The 22,129-nt window shown below is 59.2% G+C and overlaps 2 protein-coding genes across 2 annotated transcripts in view; one reads left to right on the top strand and one right to left on the bottom strand.

Moving 5' to 3' along the window:
- Positions 1 to 2,605: 2,605 nt before the first annotated feature.
- ATP1B1 (ATPase Na+/K+ transporting subunit beta 1) lies at positions 2,606 to 21,089 on the top strand. Its single transcript, XM_016148603.2, has 6 exons — positions 2,606 to 2,821; positions 7,031 to 7,159; positions 15,588 to 15,743; positions 17,325 to 17,509; positions 19,804 to 19,869; positions 20,596 to 21,089. The coding sequence occupies exons 1-6, from the start codon at positions 2,725 to 2,727 to the stop codon at positions 20,857 to 20,859; spliced, it is 897 nt and encodes a 298-aa protein (XP_016004089.2). The 5' UTR covers positions 2,606 to 2,724; the 3' UTR covers positions 20,860 to 21,089.
- Positions 21,090 to 21,646: 557 nt separating this feature from the next.
- NME7 (NME/NM23 family member 7) overlaps positions 21,647 to 22,129 on the bottom strand; it is a 59,017-nt gene continuing 58,534 nt past the window's right edge. The window contains exon 12 of the mRNA XM_016148602.2: positions 21,647 to 22,114. Within this exon, the coding sequence (XP_016004088.1) occupies positions 22,082 to 22,114 (33 nt within the window). The 3' untranslated portion in view covers positions 21,647 to 22,081. The remainder of the gene's footprint in view (positions 22,115 to 22,129) is intronic.

Below are 22,129 nucleotides of genomic sequence, written 5' to 3'. Positions count from 1 at the left end.
GAGGCAGGGGACGGCCAGAGAGCACAGCGCCATCCGCACCTGCAGCTGCTCCCCAGCGAGGGCGCCACTGCTCCAGCTCCCACCTCAGAGCATCAGGCATTAGAATCTCGCAGGACCACCAGTCCCTGGTGCCAGAAAGATCGGGGACCGCTGGTCTCGAGTGGCCGGGAAGATGGAGTCTGCATCTCGTGCCTATGGGGTTGAGATCATGTTCTCCATTGGCAATGCTGGCTTTGGGGAGAAGCACGAGGGCCCTAGGGGGCCCGGGGGAGGTTGGTTGAGAATGAGATGCTGCATTGGCTGTGAAGGCATGACCCTCAGAACTTGCCAGAAACCTACCAAGAGCTTGAACGCAGGGGAGGGAGAATGAGCAAAGCTAAGGAGCTAAAACTGGAATGGGGGTGGGGGGTGGGGGGAGGACAGTATTCCTAGAGGAAAACAGTAGGTCAAGGACAAGAGGGAAAGCTCGTCCTGGCCAGACACAGAACCAGTCTACTTGACATTCGCTACAGCCTTAGAGAGCTAGAGAGCTAAGGTAAGGCAACTCATTTTGAAGACAAAATAGGGGTTCTGCTTAGAAACCTGTCCCTGTGACTCCTTCTCCACATACTTTGTTTTGCCATGTGCTTCTGTGGGGCGAGGGGGAGAGGAAGAATCCGGGCACAGGGGTGGGAAGGGTGGAAAAGGGGGCACGCTCGCATGGGCACCGCACCCACCGGCGACCCCCTGGTCCTTTCCTGTTCCACCTCCCGCCACTCCGCCGTTCCTGCCCACCGCCCACCTGCTCTCCTCCCTTACAGCGTCACACCCAGTGAACACATGCCCTCCCAAGCGACCTGTCCTGCTGGAAGCTCCTGCCTGAGATGCCTCCTGCTGGGGGCGGGGGCGGGACCAGGGGCATCACACCAGATCCTGTCCTGCAGTTTTGCCACCACCTGGGGCCTTCCCAGCGAGCCCTGCGGGGGGCGGAGGGGGCTGGCTTCCTTCTCAGTGCGCTGTTCTCAAGGTTGCGCTAGACAGAGCCCTGTGTGTAGCAGCCCCTCTGGGGTTGGGTGGGCAGGTGGGGGCCGCTTTCCTGACGTTCAGGTATTTTCAGGTATTTGCCCAGGTCTTACAGGCGGGCCTTGTGAAGGATTCGAGGGAAGGAACTCATTCTACTCAGTTCGCACTTGCCCTTAGACCTCCAAGGTTGACCTTGGAGACAGAAAGGTCAAGCGTCCCTACCCTGGGCCATTCCCAGAGATGGGGCTGGGCTATGTTCTCCCCGGGGAGGGGGCTTGTCTGCAGCCCCTGCGGAGGTACCTCGTCTTTTGCCCCTGTCACTGCCCCGAGAGGTTGGTGAAGCTGCTTGGGGCTCAGCGGAGCCGGGGGAGCCGACCCCGAGGAGCCTGACTCTTCAGCCACAGAGGACAGGGCAGCAGGGGCTGCGCGCCGCGGGCTGCCTCGGGTGTGGCGCCGTGAGCCGGGCCTCGGGGACTTTGCAGCAGGACAAAGGGGCGCGAAAGCATGGCAGGGAGACCACTGGCCCCCGACCCGGTGCCAGGGGGAGCCCTCGGGGGCCGCATCACGCTAGACCCGCGGCCCCGGGGTCTGGCCTGGTGCGAGCCGCCTTGCAGTGCGGCCGGGGTCCCAGGGAAGAGTGGCTGGGGCGCGTCGGCCGCCTCCACCTTCCGGGAGGGTTTGGCAGCCGGGCCCGCCCGGGGTGGTTCAGGCCGCACACAAGGAGCAGCCGGGAGCTGGGGTTGCCGGCGGGCTGGCCGGGGGGGGGGGGGGGGGGGGGCGGGCCGGAACTGCAGCCGCAGCGGCAGGGACAGCCGAGGGGGCGGCAGGTGCAGGAGCGGAGGGGAGGGCGGGGCTGGGCAGAGTCCGCGGCTCCCAGGCGTCCCGGATTGACCTTCCCCGCCCCGCCAGCGCCGAGGAGGGGTGGGCCTGCAGCGGAGGGCGGCCGGGAGCGCGCGGGCGAGGACGGGCGCGCCGGACCGACCGGACCAGGACAGCCGGGCCGGGGTCCCGGGGCGTCTGCGGGGCGCCGGGCGACGCAAGGGCTGGGCGCCCCATCACGGGACCGGGTGGTTGGCGCGCGCGGGGAGCGAGCAGCCGGCTGCGCGCTGTCCCCGCGCCCCGATCCGCGCCCCCGCGCCCTCGCCCGCAGCGCGGCTCCTTTGTGCGGGCCCCGCGCCCGCCCCCCGCGCCCGCGGCCCCGCCCCGCGCCGGCGATTGGCCCGGTGGGCGCCGGCGGGCAGGGCCCGGGGCCGGCGCGCCGCGCTATATAGTAAAGGTGGGGCGCGCGCCCCGCGCCAGTTGCTACGCTCACGCGCTGCGCCCGGACTCCGTCCGTCCGTCCGTCCGTCCTGCCTGTCTCCGCGGAGGTCACGGGAGGCGGGGGGAGTGACAGCCGCGGGCTCGCGGGGCCCCCGACTGCCGGAGGCCGGAGGAGCGCGTGGCGGACCAAAGGGAGCCCGCGAGCGGCCGCGTGCCACCAATAGGTGCGGGGCCCGGAGCCGCCCCGCCCGCGGCCCCGCCCTCCGCTCGCGTCGCCCCCTCCACCCCCCCGCCGCGCTCGGCTCCCGCCCGGCCCCGCGCCGCGTCCGGCACTCGGGGCGCCGCAGCCGCAGCGGCGGGAGCAGCCTGAGCAGAGCCGGGCCGGGCGCCGCGCGGCAGCCGGAGCGCAGCGCGCGCGCACGCCGCAGTCCCCGCCGCAGCCGCCGCCGCTGAGCCGCCACCATGGCCCGCGGCAAAGCCAAGGAGGAGGGCAGCTGGAAGAAGTTCATCTGGAACTCGGAGAAGAAGGAGTTTCTGGGCAGGACCGGTGGCAGCTGGTGTAAGTACGGGGCCCGCGGCTCCCCCCAGCGCCTTGGGGTGCCCGGCGGCGCGTCCCCGCCGCAGGCTCTGCGGGCCGGCCCGCACCCCCGGGCCGGCGGGGCTCGTCCCTGTGCCGCATGCGGAGTCCCCAGGACCCGCGCGCGCTCGGCGCCGGGGCACGCCAGGCGGAGGCTCTGTGGACGGGCAGGCGCCTGTCCGGGCATCGCCCGCGCCCTTCCCTGCTGCGGGTGGTCAGCCCCTGGGAGACGAGAGGTGTCTCTCCCGATGGTCACGTCCCGAGTCCGTAAAAAACAAAACAGCCCCCGAGATTTGAGGCTCCCCAGGGTAATGGGATCTCATGCAGGCGAGGTTGCGGGTTGCAGCGCTTTTAGTCTAAATATACAACCTCACAGGCGCGGGGCGGGCGACGCATCCCATGCACACTGCAGCATTGCACGGCGATGCCCGGCGTCCCCCGTGACCTCTCGGGTGTCACCACAGCCCCGAAACGGCCCAGGAGGCACCGTGTCAGGACTCCGTTTCTGAGGCATGGCTCCGAACCCGGGCAAAGGCTGGTGTATTCAGTGTCTACACAGGGGCCGGATCAGTAGCTTGGGGTGATTATCATGAACGGTTCCTCTGGGAGGTAAGGGGCACAAAGGCAGAAGCAGGTCGTGCTATACGATGTGGAGCAGCCTGTTGCTTGGCTGATTGGACGTGCCCCCCCCCCCCATTGAAAATGAGACACCTCACTTGTTTTCCACGTCCCTATACCCGGAGGACGGTGTGTGTATTTTAAAGGTCATTTTGAAGGGCAGAGTTGTAGGCAAATCTATGAGTCGTGACTGCAGAGCGGGAGGGGGGGTCCCCCTCCTGCATCACTGCCCCCTCCTCCTGCTCTAATACCACCCTCACCGTGGACACCCCCTGCGCCACCACCGCAGCCACTGAGGGAGCCTGGGGTGGGGGCCGAGGCGGGCTCCTGATTGGGAGGCGCCGTGGGCATCGGCAGAATGAGTCAGGGAAATAGTGCTTGGCTGACATTTTGAAATGGAAGCAGCCGGAATATATGATTTTTTTGTTGAGAAAAATAAAATGCAGCTTGTGGCGTGGGCCACTCTCGATCGAAAAGTGAAGGGTTAATAATGCATCACCCTTCAAGGTTAGTCAAGGTGAAACCTCTTTCCGAGGTATTACGGGGAAGCATAGGTGTCCCTGGGCCACGTGACGTGGGGGCCTTTAGGTGAGGGCTTTGAGCTTCTGTGTTACGTTGTGTTGTATCTGGGGGAGACTGTTCTTCAGAGGGTTATTGCCCATGTCACAGTGGTTCCCTGTTTTCTTAATGTGGAAGGGAAAACCTGAAGAACACAGGTGTGTGTGGGTCACCAGCTCCGGCCAGGGCCATCTCCTAGCAGCTGCCGGTGAGGCCTGGAGGCGGGGAGGGGGCTGCAGTGGGAAGAGCCCCCTGCCCTGGTGGTCTGGCCCAGCCTCGCACGGCCCGGGCTGCACTGACTCCACGCATATTGTGAAATTTGCCCTCTAGTCTTTCCCCCCTCATAAAATATATTTCTTTCCTCATTCCAATTCCAGAATAATATTTGCTCTAGAGGTAAGGCAGTATGGGACGACTTGTTCTTTAAGCACCTCCATGTGAGAGAGAGAGAGAGAATGTGAGTGTGAGTATTCGTGTCTTGGTCCCACGTCGCGCGTATGATTTGTGAATGCAGACACCAGGGCCGGTGCGCCCGTCTCAGCTTCCATTTTCCGAGGGCCAGGTGCTGGGTTAAAAACCCGGTGTTCGTTTTGAGCGAATATGTCCGCTCCCTCCTGGCCACGTAAGAAAGGGCAGAGCCCCTCAGCCGCCCGCGGGCAGAGAAGGCGGCTGCAGCTGCTGTCTCTGATGGAGCAAGCGCCGCTGCCCAGCGCTGAGCCCGGCCTGGGCGCCCTTGGGACTGGGTCCGGTTGCCCTTGGCTCAGTTTTGCTTATAGGTAGATAGACGTTCACCAAGATGGAAGCAGGAGCCTCGCCTGTCACCTGCTGGAGAAACCGTGGCATGCAAAGCACCTGTGCTTTTTTGCCGCGTTATTACGTTAACAGGTGTTGGTAGGTCTTGTGTTTACCACTGGGCCCAAAGGGCATTGTTTTCCTTCTGCTTGTGACCCTTGTGAAGGATACTGTTTATTTATTTATTTTTTAATCCAATTGGCAAATCTCTATATTGTATTTTTAAAAAGAAAAACCGCTTAAGAGGACAACGTCGACAGCGTACTGTCTGCAGCAGCCTGGCCAGCTGTGCAGCCCCTCCCTGGTGGCCGGCCCGCCGGTGAGCCCTTGGCACGGGCCCCGCCAGACCCGCACTCTCCCCTTTAACCAGGCGACCCCACCTCAGCCACCGGGCAGATTTCGCTAAGTGGCATCTCCAAGCAAAAGAGGGAGCGTTCCTCTCTCGCCTTAGGGACCAGCAGAGCGGGAAGGCTGGCTCTTCTTGCGTGTGATGAGTGTGCTTGGCAGGCGACTTGTTTTTCTGTCGCTGTCTTTTGTGTTTCAAGTGGTGGCCTCCGCGATGTGCCTTCTCACGTGGCTAGCCTCAGGTAGCCGGAGCCCGGCGAGCCAGCCCGGAAAAGCGCGGTCCTCGGCAGAGCCAGGCGCGCAGGGCAGCGGAGTGCGCCCCGGCGAGGCGGGGGACAGCGACGGAGGGCACAGAGGTGCTCTCGCTGACCGCGGTACAGCAGCTCTCGCACCTCTGAGGAGCATTCACGCTGGAAAAATTTTCCAGCTCTGTTGACGTCACAGCCTTGCCATTTGCCTGCTGCTGCCTGGATACCGCGCGAACGCAGCGCTTAACCCTTGCGGGGCCGGGAGGCGGCGGCTGAGCGGGCAGCTGGCGTTCTGGGCTGTACGGTCTCTTCCCATCTCTCCTTCGCTCGTGTCTTCGCCTTTCTCCTTGTTCTTTTTTTTTCCCCCTGATAGAGGAGAAAACGGATGATCATCAAGCATGTCCGATGTGGTTCTGTGTGTTTTGCTTGTTTTAACAGCTCTACAGCAGGATTTCCCTGAACTGTTTGTTTGCTGGCAGGAAGGCCCCGGCCTTCGGACCGTGGGGACAGGGCCACTTCCGTCGCCCCGCGCCCACTCCCCCGGCTCCCCTCCCGCCACCCACAGCCCGTTCTCATCAGTGACACTGCTGCTCTGAACCTTTTCCCCAAGGACCCCCGCGTCTAATGCGGAGACCTGGCGTTTTTAGCAGTGACCTGAGGCCCCTCGGTGCCGTCACGTCTCAGACGTGACAAGCGCACGGTTCCCTTCTTCCCTCGGCGCTCCCACCGCGTGGCTCGGGCCCGGCACCGCCCGGCACAGCCCGGCACAGCCCGGCACAGCCTGTCACGATGATGCGGCTAATCGCGGGGATAATCCTCAGGCCCCGGTAACTGATAGCCTCATTCCCGTCTCCAGCTGCTCGGTCTGGGTTTTTGTTATTATTATTTTTTTTTACTTTGCTTTTGCTTTTGCAGTGATCTCAGGCCCCCTCTGTCCTGGGGAGAAAGAAAATGCAGCTCACGGAGCCCGTCGTGGTTCTGGGTCCAGGCAGAAAGAAGATGCAATAAAAACGTGTTTGCCATTTTTACTGCAGCAGTTCCCCCCGCCCCCCGCAGTTTCCCCTCCCCCCCCCCCCCCCCCCCCGCCGCCGATTTTTCTTGTTCAGTGCACCTGAAGGGCAAGCCTGTGCTCAGTCGGTGGTCCGGATCCCAGGGAGGGTGACAGGGACCGGCAGGAGAGCCGCCTGGCTCTGCCCCCCTCATGGCTCTGTCTCCGCGCTGGTGTGTGTGGGGCACACAGAGGGGCCGTAGGGCTGAGATGCCAAGGGATGAGCAGGCGAAGGAAACACAGGTCCCCGGGGGGCCATGCCGCCACCTCCGCGCACCCTTGCATCAGCCGCAAGCACGGCCCAGCTTTGCTGATCTTCGCGAGCGTCTTAATTCAGAGAATGAAAGCATTTCCTATAAAGACTCTTAGTTCTATCCGAGCATCTCTCCCAAGGGCTGCCCGGCCCCCGTCTCTAGCCCTCAGTCTGGAGCGAGGGTCACGCTTGACCGGGGTTTGGAAAAGGGGGCCCTGAAGACGCAGGGTGGCGGGAAGCCCGGGCGGAAGTCCGATCTCTGGGAAGATGAGACGGTGCTCTGGGCACGTGACCGCATCACGGCCTGTTGTTCCCTTCTGCTCTCGTAGTTAAGATCCTTCTGTTCTACGTGATATTCTACGGCTGCCTGGCCGGCATCTTCATCGGAACCATCCAGGTGATGCTGCTCACCATCAGCGAGTTCAAGCCCACCTACCAGGACCGCGTGGCCCCACCAGGTAAAGTGAACGTGCCGAGGCCACTTCTTCTGGAAGTGGAATGAGTGTCACTGTTTCAACCGAGACGGTTCCTCTGGAAGTTTTCTGAAAGGTGTCGTATCCCAGGCCTGGGAGGGGAGCGAGGACCCTCCCCTGTCGCCGGGCCTCCCAGCCCGACCTGCTGTCCCGGCTCTGCCCTGGGGATGGCGAGCCCTGGTCCCCCACCCGGCCTGCCCCGGACGCCCAGGGGGCGGGAGGTGGGATCACTCCAGGCCCTTCCCGCTCTCTGCTCACTTTTCACTTTCTCGAGGGGACGGTGACTCAGAGATCCGCAGACACACCACTCTGGCTCCTGCCTTTAGAGGCCGGCTGACGGTTAGGGGCGACGACAGGCTCTGAGATGGGCAGCTACGGCCAGGCCTTCTGGGGGGGGGGCGGGCAGGGGGCCCTTCTCCCACCTGCTCCGACTTGCAGTCGACCTACCGCGAAGGCGCCCGCGCCCCCCACTTCTCGGCGCTCTTGCCTCTTTGCTCAGCGAGAGCCTTACCTCTGGCGTCCTGGACCCGCTCGGCTGCTGAACAGTTTAAGCGCTGAAAACGCGGTTTGACGAAGGCTTTAGAAAGTGCAGAACGCCACCCGAGGGCCCTGCTGGGGTCCGGGTGCTGCCGGCTGGGTGACCCGCAGCCCTGCGAGTCCTCGCTGGCTGCTAAGCCCCAGGGAGGGGGCGGGGCACCGCCATGCACCTGGTGCTGGCAGAAGGAGCCACCAGGGATGTGACTACTGTCTGGCTGTTAGACATCATTGTCGGGAGGACCTGGGGGGAAGGGAAGTGTCGTGTAACTTCCGGGTTCTCTCCTTGTGAATGACCTTGAGGTTGCCCGGGGGGCGGGGAGGGTGGGCGGCGAGATTCCTCTCCACTTCCCCTGGGCAGCGGTTGGGGAACAGCTGTGCTTGGGTGACGATCTCAAGGCCGTCTCCGTGGCCTGTCACAGACTTGTCACGTCCATGTCCTCCTTGGGTGTGGGACTCGGGAGAAACCTTTAGACGCGAAGGTGGCGCACGCTGCCTTTGAGCCCTAAGTCAAACAGTCCCCTGCCGGAAGAACAACCCTAAATCTTGGGGATTTTGGAAGTGGAGAAAGAAAACGTGTAAGTATACAAAATGACCTAAACCTGCTTAATAACCCACAGTTCCCAGCAACGGTCTCCCCAGGAGAGCTGGGGACACGTGGAGGAGGGGTTCCGGGGTGTGCCCACACTCGGGATCTTAAGTACTCGTGTCGCACGCTGGCTTTCGTGACAGCGCAGCACCCCGTGTGTCTCTTTATGTCCTGCTAGGAGTTTTACGGTGGCATCAGTGGCCCGAACTTAAATTTACACAGACTTTTCCTTTTCCTTTTTCTTTCTTTCTTTTTGATTTTTTTGCCATTTAAAAACTATTCTGTAGGCACGATGCTATTTTATAATAATTCTCATAGTCGAAGCCCCAGGTGACCTCAAAGGCCAGCATTTCCTTTGATTTCCCAGATTTAAAAAATGGCCCCTGACTACATAATCTCTGGGGAGTCGGCCTTACTCGAGATGAAAAGGCTCCTTCAGGCTCTTTGCAGACTTTGGCCGCACCTGTTAGGCAGGGACTTGCCGACGACCTTGCCCGGGGAATCTGGTGGCCGAGATGCTCGGTCCTTCCAGCTCCCCCCGCCCTTCTCGCCCCTTCCTGAAACACACATTCCTGGTACCTATATTTAGTGTCCTCGCAGCAGTTGGACTGACCTGACAGACGGTCGCTCGCCCGAAGGAATGCTGGCGGCTCATCTTGGAAATATGCGTGCCCGTCCTTCGGTCTGAGTCACAGGGGACTGCTTCCCCGGGCCTGCGCGTCCCCGTCCCGGCTCCTCCCTCACTTCTCTGTTGCTCCGTTTCCTCCTTCCCATACCTCGCCAGGAGAATCTAGGCCAAGCCCCCCTTTGCTGTCACCTTTCCAAGGAACATGACGTTCCTGTGCAAACGATAGTGGCCTTGGAGCAGGGGGGCTAGGTCGGCCCGGCACCGGCCGCCGGGAGTGCTGCCGCGAACCGTCCCCGAGCGCTCGGAGGGACCCTGAGTGGCTCCTCCTCTCAGCGTCTCTCAGGGAAAACCCTGAGTATGGGAAGCGTTGGGAGCCGCTGACGGCCCCCCTCACCGCAGACCGGAGGGAAACCCCGGCCAAGCCTGACTTCGGCTTAGGGTCTCCAGGCCTCTGTCATGATGAAGTTCAACTGGGAAAATTGTATATTTGAGCGACAGGAGCCCAGTGAGTGTGAAGCACTTGCCACATCCTTACCGTTTAAAGACTCGCTGACGTGATCAGCCGAGTCTGGAGCATGAGTGAGTTTGTGAGCGTGGCCCCGGGAAGCAGCGTGTGGCACACTTAGGGGGGCCTGTCTCTCACGCTGGGCAAGCTGCTGGGCCAAGCAGGAGAGTCTCAGAGGAAGAGCCGAATTGCAAAATGAAAGTGAGATTAAGGGGGAAAGGGGACCCACGTGCCGTTTCTGGGTGGCCCTTCGCGCATGTGACAGCCCTCACGCAGTCGGGCAGCTGGGGCACGTGGGGTGGGACCCGCCCCCTCCCCCGGAGGCACCGGGCGCAGCCGCAGCCGCGATGAACGGGTCGAGACGGGAAACCGCCGTGGCCGTAGGGCAGAGGCTGCTGGGCAGCTCCGCGCTGCCTGATCACAGCCCCACGGCCTGGAGGGGCGCGGGGCCTCGGTTCCCTCGTCTGCCCAGCGGGAGGAGGACCCTGCGAGCACCTGGCAGACTGTGAGCACGCGAGGGGAGCAGCGCTTCAGTGGCACACCTGGTGGCTCGCCATCGCAGGCCGTGCATGGCCACTGCCGCCCCGCCGCGTGGGCCCTGCTCCTGCCGGGGCCGCCGTGCCCGGGTGCCGAACTCGGTGCCCGGGGAGACGCGGCGAGGGGCTCTGTGCGTTCACATTTTCCTGAAGCCGGCGGAGGCTCAGCTTTCTCTGCAAGGTGTTCGGGAGACGTTGGAAGAAGAAACACATTTTTAGAAGAAGAACTAAGGATGTTTTAAAGACGCTGTGTGCTCTGTAATTTCCCCCTTTGAAGTCCCTCCGTCTGTGGGGTTGGCCCCCGCCAGGCCTCCCTTCTGGGTCGGGCAGACCCTCGTGGCGGACTCGGCCGCGTGCCCCTCCCCGATGGCTGCGGGGGGGTGGGGTCTGGAGCAGACTCCCCTGCACGCCCAGCTCGGGCTCACCTGGCCCCGTCCCCGACCTGACCCCTCGCCGCTGGCCCACAGAGAAGTCGCCCTTCCGTTCACGGGCCCCTCCCCCACCCATGCCGGCGGAGCACCAGCGAGTGCCGTGAAGGTCGCTGGCCGTCGGTCGCGGGTCCGGGGGGCTCCCGGGTGGCATGCCCCCTGCCAAGCAGGTCGCGTGTTTACTCTGCTCCCCCGCTCCTGAGGTCGGGGGTCGGCTTCAGTTTGGCTTTGAGCCACAGAAGTCACAGGGCCGGGAGAATTCATTAACACGGTCGTGTTCTTGGGACCAGAGTCCGGGGGGGGACCAAGGGGGGACCAGGGGGGCTGCAGCCAGCGGACCCAGGGCGCGTCCCGCAGTCTCCACCCCGCCTGCGTGTTCAGAGCAAAACGTCTTCAAATCCATCAGGGTCCAAGGCGTCTTAATTCACATCTCAGCCAAAGTGAAATTCTGGGGACGACTTCACTGCAGTTTCGGAATCGCCTGCTTTTTGTCCGTCACAGTCGTTGACTTTCTTCCCCTTAAGTTCCAAAGGGGGGAATTAGGAGCTTTCGGCTTCCTTATCCTTCACAGTTTTGTCCCCAGAGTGCCAAGAAGGTGTTTTGTTTTTTTTTTCTGCCGTTTCTGATTAGAAACGGCCTGTAATCTGTGCGCCGATGTGATAAATTCACGACGCCTCCCCCGACACCCCCGTCCTCTGCTCGCGCCCAGGGCCACCCCGCACCCCCTCCTGGAGGCCAAGTGGACACAGGGCCGCGGCTCCCCAGACTCGGGTTGGTCGAGGGCCAGGCTGGCAAAGCCCGGTCCGCGCTCCTCCGTGTCCCCAGCCTCAGCAGCTTCCGCAGCTCACCACGGTACCCTTCCTTCACTTCTAAGGACAAGGATGTAACTGACAGGTCAGCTCAGGTGCACAGGAAGCTAATGATTAACTTAAAAACGTCAGAGCCGCAGAAAAACAGGTCCTGTTCCGTACGCCCTTTCAGATGAGTAAGCAGCAGAGAGGGCTCTGATAAGCAGGGCCCGGTGACAGCCCACGGGGAGGGTGGCAGGGGCGGAACGCTGACTCTGGGGAGCCTCAGCGGGGCCTCCAGCGCCGCCCGCCCCGGGCCTCCGTCTCCGGAGCTCGGAGGCGACGGGCCTGGCGCTCGTCTGGTGGCTCAGTAATCTCCTGACCCACATCTGATGCAGGCAAGACGAGAGAGCAGTTGGGGTGGCTGTTGGGTTGGCCGAGGGGAACAGGGAGGTATCACACAGCAGCTCCCAACCAGGGAAGTGCGCGCACGTGGACAGACACGCTCGGGTGTCTGGGGTGACGCGGAGCCCTGTTCTGGAGCACGGCTCGCCGAGCACAGGGCGTGCTCTGCGTCCGGGCACGTTGGACGCACTGAGTGTGCTCGTCCTTCACTTGCGCCTTGGACAGAACAGCACAGTCAACGGAACGTGCTAGGACCGGCCTCTCGGTTTACAGCTCCCCCTCGCAAAGCGGTTCTTTTCCTGGGGACAGGAAGAGGTTTGCCCCACGAGCTACACGCGCTTTGTAAGACGGAGCCTCTGAACATAATAGTCCTCTCCCTGCTCACCTGAAAACGAGTCTCCGTACAGCTGGGGGTGACCCGGCCCCCCCACCCCCCGGAGTGGCTGGCACTTAGCTTCACGGGAGGAGCACAGCTGACCTTCAGATGACGGGGGTTGAGGGTGCGGACGCCCGTGCAGTCAGAACTCCACGTGTAACTTCTGACGCCCCCGAGACCTTGCTAGCTGGGGACTGCAATTCTTAGAACGTGCGCAGCTGATTAAGCATGTGCTGTCTGTGTTCTGTGTGCTGCAGACGGAATTCTTATTCTAAAGAAAGCTAGAGATAACGTTGAGTCATGTGTAAAGCGATTAGTACACATATTTTATGTACTTGTGACATATCTAACTTCTTGTTAATTTTTAAAAACATTTCCAGGCTATGCAGTTCATCTGAGTTTTTTCAAATTGTTGCAAATCTCCGAAAAATCTTCCAGTATCTTGAAACAAATGCACACGTCAGTGTTGTTCGCGGGTCAGCTGTATTTGGCCTCGTGGCCTTCCAGGTGTGTGGCAGGTACACACGTCCAGCTTTGGGGTCCGTTAGAGTGGCTGCCAACCAGGTGACAACGGCTGTGTTCTGGTTTAAACTCTCACGGAGAGTGAGAAATTATATAAACTGGCTTTATTAGAAACCTAACTGGAAACAAAATACTTCTTAATGACAAGCTGTTCTTTTCTCCTTCCTTTACCTTCACCTCTTACCTGCTGGTCCCCCTCCTGGTGCGAACACCGGTGAGGCCAAAGATTGAGTTTTCCCTTGTTTCTCAAGAGATGGGGGGCCAAGGAAAGGCAAGTGTGGGGACAGAGGTCCCCAAATCTCATGTGAAGCTGACACAGGCATTAAAAACCCGATGTTAAAATTCTCATATCCAAATTATTTCAGCCCTTTTAGGGCACTTTATTAAATAATAATCGATACGTAGTTTAAGGCAGCTGGTCATGTCAGGGCAAAGCCGTGCAGGGCTCAGCGTGGGTGATGTCGGCTCAGGTTCGGGAGACTGAGAGGCGGAGGTTCGGCCTGGTTCTGGGAACATCATTTGGACCCGCAGGCCGGCGACTGGGAGTTCTGCGGTCTCCGGCCCCTGGGAGCTGCCAGTGCAGACAGCGCTTGTCCTCGCCCACGGTGCCAGCTGTCGCCGGGCGGAGCGGGCCGTGCAGAGAGGGGCAGGCCGCCAGCACCCCGCCTGGCGTGCAGACGGGAACCCCCGGCCGCCAGGCGGGGCGTCTGCGGCCCCTGGAAAGCGCCCTGAAGCGGGACGGGTGTGCGGGGTCACCAGCTCCAAGCCCATCCCTCTGCTCCCTCCTCCTCCCACTGGTCTGATGAGGGCAGGTCAGTGACTTACAGCGTTTAGACAGCGGGTCGAGAGGCCTTCTTCCGCCTCCTGTAAGTGTGGAATTGCTTTAGAGAGGTTATTTTTGCGACGAGGAATTCGTTTTCTGATGGTTCGGAGGTTGCATCAGAGACTTCTCCTAATTAAGGCTGTCCCGACCAGAATAGGCCAGGGAGTGACCTGCGCTGGCCTGGGGGAGGAGGAGCTGAGGCAGTGGCCGCCCTGGCTGTGGGCGTGCTGCGTGGGCCAGGGGGCCGATGGCATGGGCGATACCCGAACCCCTTGTGCTGCTTTTCTGGAAACGGCCAGACAGAAGTTGGTTCCCCTGGAAGGCTGCTCACTATGGCTGCGTCAGCTGCACGCACTGAGACCCCTCAGACCCCGGGGAGCCTCCCCTGGCGGAGCTTGGGGGCCGGGCTCTGGCCCCCCAGGGGACCTCCTGTGACTGCCGCTCAGGGCTCTGTGCTCTCCTGCCTCCAGCACTAGTCTAGAAGAACGGCCAGCCCTGCCGAGTGCTGCTGCATTTCCCCCAGGTCCAGGCAGGTCACCTTGACTTACCTGTGTTCTTACGACTCAAACTGGTCATGACTCTCCAGTGGGGCTCCCCCTCCCGGCGGGGCACGGGCTCTTTACCTTACTACCTGGCTTGAGGTCCCCGTGGGAGCGGCTCCTCACCTGGCTTGTTTCGCTTTTTTTTTTGCAGGTAGCTCTCACTTTTATCACAGTGCCTCTCTGAATTATAAGTGATCACAGTGCCGGTTTCGCTAACTTAACGGAGGAAAAGATTGTTCAGGGCTTATTTAAATTTCTTTAATCATAACCTATGGTTTGAGAGCATTTAAAAAAATGTTTGTAGTGACCTTTGTTTATTTTTAACCAAATATTTTTCTAAGAAAAAATTCCGCCGGCTTCTCCTTGGACTTCTCTTCGTCATGGCTGATGGCTGTTCTCCCCGAGCTCCTCAGGTCCTGCGTTGTCCTCGCTGTGATGAGGCCTGATGTCCCCACTCTGGTCCCGGGCAGCCCCTCAGCCTGGCTCCAGGCCCCCACGATCCTTGTCTCCATCCTGCCCATCCTTCAAAGGAACGGCAAGCCTGGGGGGGGCCCACCCCGCCCCCCAAGCTGGGCACCTCATCATTTTGCCACTTTTAAAGCTCAAAGCCATCCTCGGTCCCTAGAAAAAGTGACAGCCACTTAGCCCGGCCCCAGGATGCCTGTTCTCGAGCCTCAAAAATGGGGCTGCCGAGTGGTCACTCGTCTCCGGGTCCTCCCACTGTAACTGTGTCACTCACTGTTTTCTTATCCACGCGGGTCCCTGGGGGGCCGTGGCGTGAGCCACCGTCTGTGCCCAGCAGAGGGCAGGCCTGGGAGTGGGGGTTAGACTAGGGTTGCCGGATGAGCAAAGGATGTCCGGTTAAATCTGAACTTCAGATAAGCCACAAATAATTTTTCTACCGTGAATCCCATACCTGTCCCATAGGACACACTTGTATAACATACGCGTGGTTTATCCGAGGCTCAGGTTTGCTGGGCATCTTCTGGTTCACGTGGCAGTCCTGCTCCGGCCCCTGCGCCGGCTGCCCCTGGTCAGGGCTGTGCGCTGCTGTTCACAGCTGCCAGGCACTCTCGCGATGACAGGGGCTTCTGCAGATGGACGAACTTGAAAACCTGGTTAAAGAGGGGAGACCTGGGGTACACCACCTTTGACTTTTACCCCGGCCGGCACCGCACTTGCTCAGAATGACCGTTTACTTTAGGAATGGGAAGTGGGTACCTGCACATGCCCCCCGAATCCTCCAGGTTCGGGGTCTGCGGCTAGCAGACTCCCCACCCGTGGCGCCGAGCCTTGCAGAGTCTGGAGTGCGCGGCCATCGACAGTGAGGGCCTAGCAGCTGGGGAAGGGACTCCCCGTGCCAATGGCAGCTGGCAGTGAGCATGGCGGAGGGCAGGGAGCGTGGCAGGCTCGGATCACAGCGGAGCTGGGTTGGCGTTCTGGTCCCGCCACCTCCGCGGTGACCTGGGGCTGGGCACCTAAACTTTCTGTGCAGGAAGAGTTTCTTTCCCAAAGTGGAGGTAACCTACGCCTGTCGTGAAATGTTGCTGGGAAAATTAAGTGGTCTGTGAGGCGTGGAAGACACAGGCACGGGCCCCTGTCCGAGCGCCAGGGCAGGGCTTCCGGGAGGGGCACGCGCTCCGCCCGCCGCGCCCGGCCCGTGCTGGCCGCGGCCCCGGCGTCTCCCACGGCTTCCCTCCCGCTCACGACTGCTTCTCTGCCTCCCCACCTGCCCAGGCTTGACGCAGATTCCCCAGATCCAGAAGACCGAAATCTCCTTCCGTCCTCAAGACCCCAAGAGCTACGACGCGTACGTGACGAACATTGTCAGGTTCCTGGAAAAGTACAAAGAATCCGCCCAGAAGAACGACATGATCTTCGAAGACTGTGGCAGTGAGTAGATGCGCTTCAGGCATCTGTGGTCGGTTCTCATTGCCCGTTATTTAGTCACTGAACGACAGTCCAGGAGTCATCGAAAGATCAGACTCTGGCCATGTCAAGAGGCTGCTTTTTGTTTTTTAAAGCAAGAAGGCTTCTTACGGGTGAGCCTTGGCTGCGGTGGAAGAAACGATGTCATCTCTAGTGTGACCACGCTCAGCGTGTGAGAGGTGTCTTGCTTTAAAAAACACAAACAAACAAACAAACAGAAATCGAGACACATCAGCTTTTTCTTGCCGAGACTCAGCCCACGACTCGGGCCTGGTTCCCTCACACCCCGTGCCCTCCGCCCGCCCCCCACGGACGAGCGCACAGGGCCTGCAGGACACCCCGCGCGGAGGTCTCTTTAGCCGCGCAGTGTGGACAGAGGAGGGCTGAGGGTCAGGGTGTGTGTCACAGACCTTGGTCTGACATGAACATAGTAGTACACTGTCCTCCTTGCTCCCTGGAGTGTGACTTTCTCGGCTGCGTTATCATATCTGCCAAAACAAGATCGGTCTCTGAGTTGCTAGGTGGGGGCAGCCCTCTGATTTGATTCTAGCATTTACCAGTCTTAGATCTTTGCATGGCAAAGTATTTGCTTAGTCATGATGGGGGTGAATTGCCATTTTAAGTCATTTTGAAGAAATTGACTAATTTAAAAGGCTCATATTCACTAAGTTTTTCTCATTAGACGTTAAAGGAGGTTTTCATCTTTGCAGTAATTAAAAGGCCTGCATGATACAGAGTTAGAGTGAGTCACTTCACAGCAGATGGACTGAATTGAGGCACTTTGTCATTTGAAGGGAAAACAGTTAACTTGTGAACTTCAATACATACGAATTAGGATTTTTGCATCAGTTTTCTGCAGGAGGCTTTGTATTAACTTTGGATTCTATATTTCATTCTTTCCCTGGGTTTGTCATGAGGGATAATCAGAAATGCTCCAATACAATTTCTCAGCTGAGCAAATGCTTTTAAGAACTCACAGCTCTAAAAAGTCAAATCCAAAAGGATTAAAAAAACAAAAACAAAAAACAAAGAAAGAAACTTGAATGGTGGTTGGAAAAGAACCCAATTCCCAATTTTTCCCCCTTGTTAATGTTTAACCTGCCAGTCGGGGGCATAGCTCCAGGAAAATCTGACCAAAAATACTGCCAAATTATTGACAGTCCTTTGAATTCGTGTTATAATTAGTTCTGCAAATTATTGACAGTCCTTTGAATTCGTGTTATAATTACGACATCCCCGAGAATGATCCGGCTTCCTTTCCGTCCCCTGAACAACAGAGTCATCCATTATTTAAGGAAGAGACGTGTTGCCAGAGGCCACAGGCCACGTGCTCTTCACCGAGGGCCGCGGAGCTTCGGTGTGGGCTTATGTGCCAGGGGGTGCTTTGGGTCAAGCACCTGTTTCACGTCAGGAGCGAGACGGGAGCTGGTTTGCCTAGAGTCCTCGCCGTGCCAAGACAGCATGGCCTCAGCCCGGGTCGCGGTGACGGGGACGAGCGTGCCCGTCCCTCTCGGCACGGTGTCAACGCGGTGTTTGTATTTCTAGATGTGCCCAGCGAGTACAAGGAGCGAGGGCCCTACGACAGCGACCCGGGCGAGCGGAAGGTCTGCAGGTTCAAGCTCGAGTGGCTGGGGAACTGTTCCGGGATCAACGACGAGTCGTACGGCTACAGGGAGGGCAAGCCGTGTGTCATCATCAAGCTCAACCGCGTTCTGGGCTTCAAGCCGAAGGCAAGTGGTTCTGTCTGTCGCTCGCCGGCTTCCGACGAGCCCCCGGCACGTTGGGGCGAGGACGCGAGGGTCGCTCTGAGGTGTCTCGCCGACGGCGCCGGAGCCCGGTCAGCAGAGTACAACTGAGCCGCGGCGCCCGGCTCGGCGCGCCCGCGGCCGTCATTGCTCTCGCCTCCCGGAGTCAGGGCCGGAGCGGCCAGGCCGGGGCCCGGGGCGAGCCCGCGGCCCTGCACCCAGGGCTCCTCGGGCCCAGTGGCATTTTCACAACGTCAGCTGTCGAAGAGTAAAAATAGGAAAAGAGATTCTTTATGCTCAAAAGCCACCTGCGTGTGCACATGCTCGGGTTCGGGTACTCTTGGAGCCAGAGAGCTTTTAAAAAAAATCATCTAGTACTCTGACGAAACAAATTTTATTTTATTTTTCTAAATGAAGATTTCCCTGCAGAATTAGAAGGCAGATACCACTCCAGGCTGACCTCCGATGACCCCGCCGCCGGCTCTCTGCCTTCCTGCGGCTCACGTGTCTAAGATCCTAGCAATCTGTAAGAGAAAGGGCAGTTCGTTGGCGGTGTCTTTTATGAAACGAGTTGTTTCACTTGCTCCTCGCGACCGTGAGCAGACACCGCTGTCCTCGGCCCTTCGGCGTGGACGCTCCCAGTCACGCGGGCATCGCCGTCGGGAGCGTACGTAGTGTCCGTTCCGATAGGGACTGACTGCAGTGTACGGAGCGATATGGACAGAGCCCACCTCTGGAATCTGGCTCGCTTGTTACCCGTGAATAATGTTGTCAAAAGAAAATCTGAGTGCAGGCAACACGTTTAACGTGAGGGCGCGTCGGGACCCCTTTACCGCCCGCAGAGGCACGAGGGCATGCGCAGGTGGCCGGGCTCCGGCAGACGCCGGCAGCCCCTGAGCAGAATGTCAGTCGCCTTTCCGCGGCGGCTCGTTTCTAACGGGAGGAGAACAGGAACCGCTCTGTCACGCGCGGAGTTGATATTCACGTTGCTGGGAGCGCTCAGCCTCCCCGGTGTTCTCGGTCGGACCCCTCGCGTCCGTCCTTCCACCGTGGGACGGCTGAGTGACGGCTGCAGCCCGGACGCAGGGCCCAGTCTTCCGTGGTTTGTGTGTCCCCCCACCTCGGTGGAGACGCTGTCGGGCGACGGGTGGGGCTCCTCTCTCTTCGGTCCTTTTCCCCTTTGATTTGGTCCCCACTCGTTTATCCCTCGCTACCTCCTAACTCATCGCCCCGCCCCAGGTCCCCAGCGATTTCATCGTTGGGATTATTTCTGTCAGATTCCAGTTACCCCGCCGCATTACTAAACGTGCCTGTTTCCTCGTCCTTGAGGACAGATTCCGGAAACTTCTTCATCAGTACGCATTTCGCTTCATATATGAAAGATACATTGATTGCTGGCAGAAAGTTCCGAGAGGGGCAAATCTAGAGAACCATTTTCTGGCATTCCGGACCAGAGAGTAGTCCCGGAATGGTTAGTTCCTCAGCGACAGAGAACTAACTGTCCATCGTGTGACGTGGGAGGCCGGCTCTGGGCAGCACCTCGTGCCAGCTGCGGCCGCGCTGCCGTGAGGCGTGGCCGTCCCCACGGGCTCACTCTGCCCGTCGTCCTCCTCCTGAGGCAGGTCCGAGCCGGCGACGTGGGCAGCAGCTTTCGGAGTGCACTCTGGGTGCCCTCGAGGGGCTGACCGCTGCGTCTAATGCCGCCTTTGTCTGTTGGCATGCTGGCCTTGCCTCGCAGAGCTGGAAAAGCTCCTTCGCGGGCAGTCACCGCGCTGGAGACCGAAGGACAGGAGAGGCTTCTGGAGGAGGCATGCGGGGCGCGGGGGCGGGGCCGGCGGCGCCCACTCCCCGCGCGGGCGGCGAGCCCAGCTCTGTAAGGGCAGAAACGTCAGCCACCTTTTCCATCTTTTATGCCCGTAGCGGACGAGGCGTTATTTCTGGCGTGGCCCGTATTTGCGGGGTCCTTGAGGGGAGCTTAGGACGATCCCGACTTTCTCATGACGTTCTATTCAGCACTGGGCTGCATCACAGCTTGGTTGTCGTGGTCACAAAACTTGGCTACTCAGTTGTATTTCAACAAAATCACAGCGTGAACGTGCCCAGGACTGGTCTGGGGTGGGGGTGGGGGCGGAGGGGTTCGTTCTGCTGTCCGCAACTGCTCGTGTCTTTCCGTTAACTTGTGACCAGTGTGTCCTTGTTTGGGTTACAAACGAGTTCTATTTTTCGGAAATTTAAAGTGCTTTACGAAACGCGCTGACCAACGTGGGTTCTGTTTTTAGCCTCCCAAGAACGAATCCTTGGAGAAGTATAACCCCTACGTCCTGCCCGTTCAGTGCACCGGCAAGGTGAGGAGTCGTGGGGCGGAGCGAGGTGCCGGCGGCGAGTCTGTTCAGTGGGGGGCAGATTTTCACGCGGGAAGCGGGAGAAACAGCTGCCAGGAATTAGTCCACTGAGTTGTAGCTCTGCTGGGTGAAGAAGGAACAAAGATGTAACAAAAACCTGCTTTTGAGCTGGGACGAGAGACTGAAAGCCCTGAAGGGCACCGCCGGCCCCCTGCTTTGCAGAAGTGGGGGGCGGGGTTGGGGGGGGAGCTCGTTCGCCCACACGGGCGCTTCTCCGGCCCTGGGCGCGCAAGAAAAATTTGAGGGCAAAGTTTCTTTTTAACTGACAATCTTTCGATATTTTTCAAAGATAAACCAAAAACAAAATTTATGTGAAATTAGAGGTGAGAAGGACTACATACTCCCGTTAGCTCTAGAGACAGGTATTGGGGGGGAGGGTCCGTTAGGAAGGAAGGGGACCTAACGCCAGACAGTCCCGTCATGCTGCCGCCAGAGAGAGGGGCCACAGGTAGACCGAGGCGGGCAGCTGCGCTCCTGGATGGCGCCGCCACAGCGCCCCCTGCTGGGCCGGCCCTGTGGCTTGGGGACCGTGTCACTTGACCTTCGTGTCTAGGGCCATTCTGGCGCTGTGGGACCGAGTCCCCGTGTGTGGGGCCCCGAGTCCCTGCGTGGGGGGCACCGGCAGGGTCAGTCGCGGCCCCTAACCTCTCGCCCACACTCCGTCCCTAGCGCGACGAGGACAAGGAGAAGATCGGGAACGTGGAGTACTTCGGCCTGGGCGGCTACGCCGGCTTCCCGCTGCAGTACTACCCCTACTACGGGAAGCTGCTGCAGCCCAAGTACCTGCAGCCCCTGCTGGCCGTGCAGTTCACCAACCTCACCGTGGACACCGAGGTCCGCGTCGAGTGCAAGGCCTTCGGGGAGAACATCGGGTACAGCGAGAAGGACCGCTTCCAGGGCCGCTTCGACGTGAAAATCGAAGTTAAGAGCTGATCGCAAGCACAGGTCTTTCCCACTAGCCATTTAAGAAGTTAAAGATACAGAAACCTACTAGTCTTGAACAAACTGTCATACGTATGGGACCTACACTTAATCTATATGCTTTACACTAGCTTTCCGCATTTCATAGGTTAGAATGTAAATTTAAAGTGTAGCAATAGCAACAAAATATTTATTCTACTGTAAATGACAAAGGAAAAATACAAATTGAGCCTTGGGACGTGCCCGTTTCTACTGTAAATGATGATTCCGTAGCCGCCGTAGCGCGCAGTGTCCCGGCCCCGGGTCTCGCTGCCTGTGCCCTCTTCCGTGTACAGTGCTCTGGGTGCACTCTGGTCATTTTCAAGCCATGTTTTACCACATGTTTTCTACTTCACGTGAGCGAGGTTTGCTGTCCAAGGTGTAAATATGCAACGGGGATAAAACTGGCATGGTACTTCTTTTTTTTTTGGGGGGGGGAGGGTGGCTCTTTCAAAGAGAATGACCCATTCATGAGTATTTTTAACACACTCCATAGTCTCTTCCTGTGGTGTTAGGTCTTCTTTTTGTTTATTTTTCTCTTTCCCCTGGGGCTGGGAGGGTGGGCTGTCATGGGGGAGCTGCCCTTTAAATTTTAAGTGACAATACAGAGAAACACAGCAGTGAGGGGCCGTGTCGTGCTTTGTGTGGAATGCTGTCCTGACATCTCTTCCCTTGTCCGCCAGTGTGTTCTGAAGCTGCAGGTGACCTGGGTCGCCCGTCACTTTGGCCAGTGATCAGGCTAGTTGATTTGCTTTGTTCCTTTCCTTTTCCTTTTCCTTTTCCTTTTTCCTTTCTTGGAGGCATCACGTGCTGGTGCTGTGTCTTCATGGATGTTTTAACCATTTTCATGGTGGAAGAATTTTATATTTATGCAGTTGTACAATTTTATTTTTTTCTGCAAGAAAAAAGTGTAATGTATGAAATAAACCAAAGTCACTTGTTTGAAAAATAAATCTTTATTTTGGACTTTATAAAAAGCAGTGCGCCCCCCCGCCCCCACGGAGCGGCGGCAGTGAGTCCGCGGTGCGAAGTCCCTGCTCCGCTGCGTGGCGGCCGCCGGGGCATGGCGCTCGTGCTGGTCTTGTATTCGGTCAGGTTGAAACAATGGACAATAAAAGAATGAACACATCCCTCACGTGCATGATTCGCTCTTGTCTAAACGCCCCGGTCTGCGACTCCTTGACTTTTGCTGCCGCTAATTGTCCAAGATCTTGAAGAAATACTGAACCTGAAAGACAAACGT

The sequence above is a fragment of the Rousettus aegyptiacus genome, unplaced genomic scaffold, assembly GCF_014176215.1.
Source record: "Rousettus aegyptiacus isolate mRouAeg1 unplaced genomic scaffold, mRouAeg1.p scaffold_m13_p_17, whole genome shotgun sequence".
Classification (NCBI taxonomy): Eukaryota; Metazoa; Chordata; class Mammalia; order Chiroptera; family Pteropodidae; genus Rousettus; species Rousettus aegyptiacus.
Note: the sequence above shows the minus strand (reverse complement) of the source record. Positions and strands in the feature narration are given on the sequence as shown.

Bases quoted from the DNA above. Each gene is read 5' to 3' on its own strand.
- ATP1B1 (XM_016148603.2), top strand. From the start codon at position 2,725: ATGGCCCGCGGCAAAGCCAAGGAGGAGGGCAGCTGGAAGAAGTTCATC. The intron at 2,822-7,030 runs GTAAGTACGGGG...CTGCTCTCGTAG, and splicing joins CAGGACCGGTGGCAGCTGGT to TTAAGATCCTTCTGTTCTAC. The intron at 19,870-20,595 runs GTGAGGAGTCGT...CTCCGTCCCTAG, and splicing joins CCGTTCAGTGCACCGGCAAG to CGCGACGAGGACAAGGAGAA.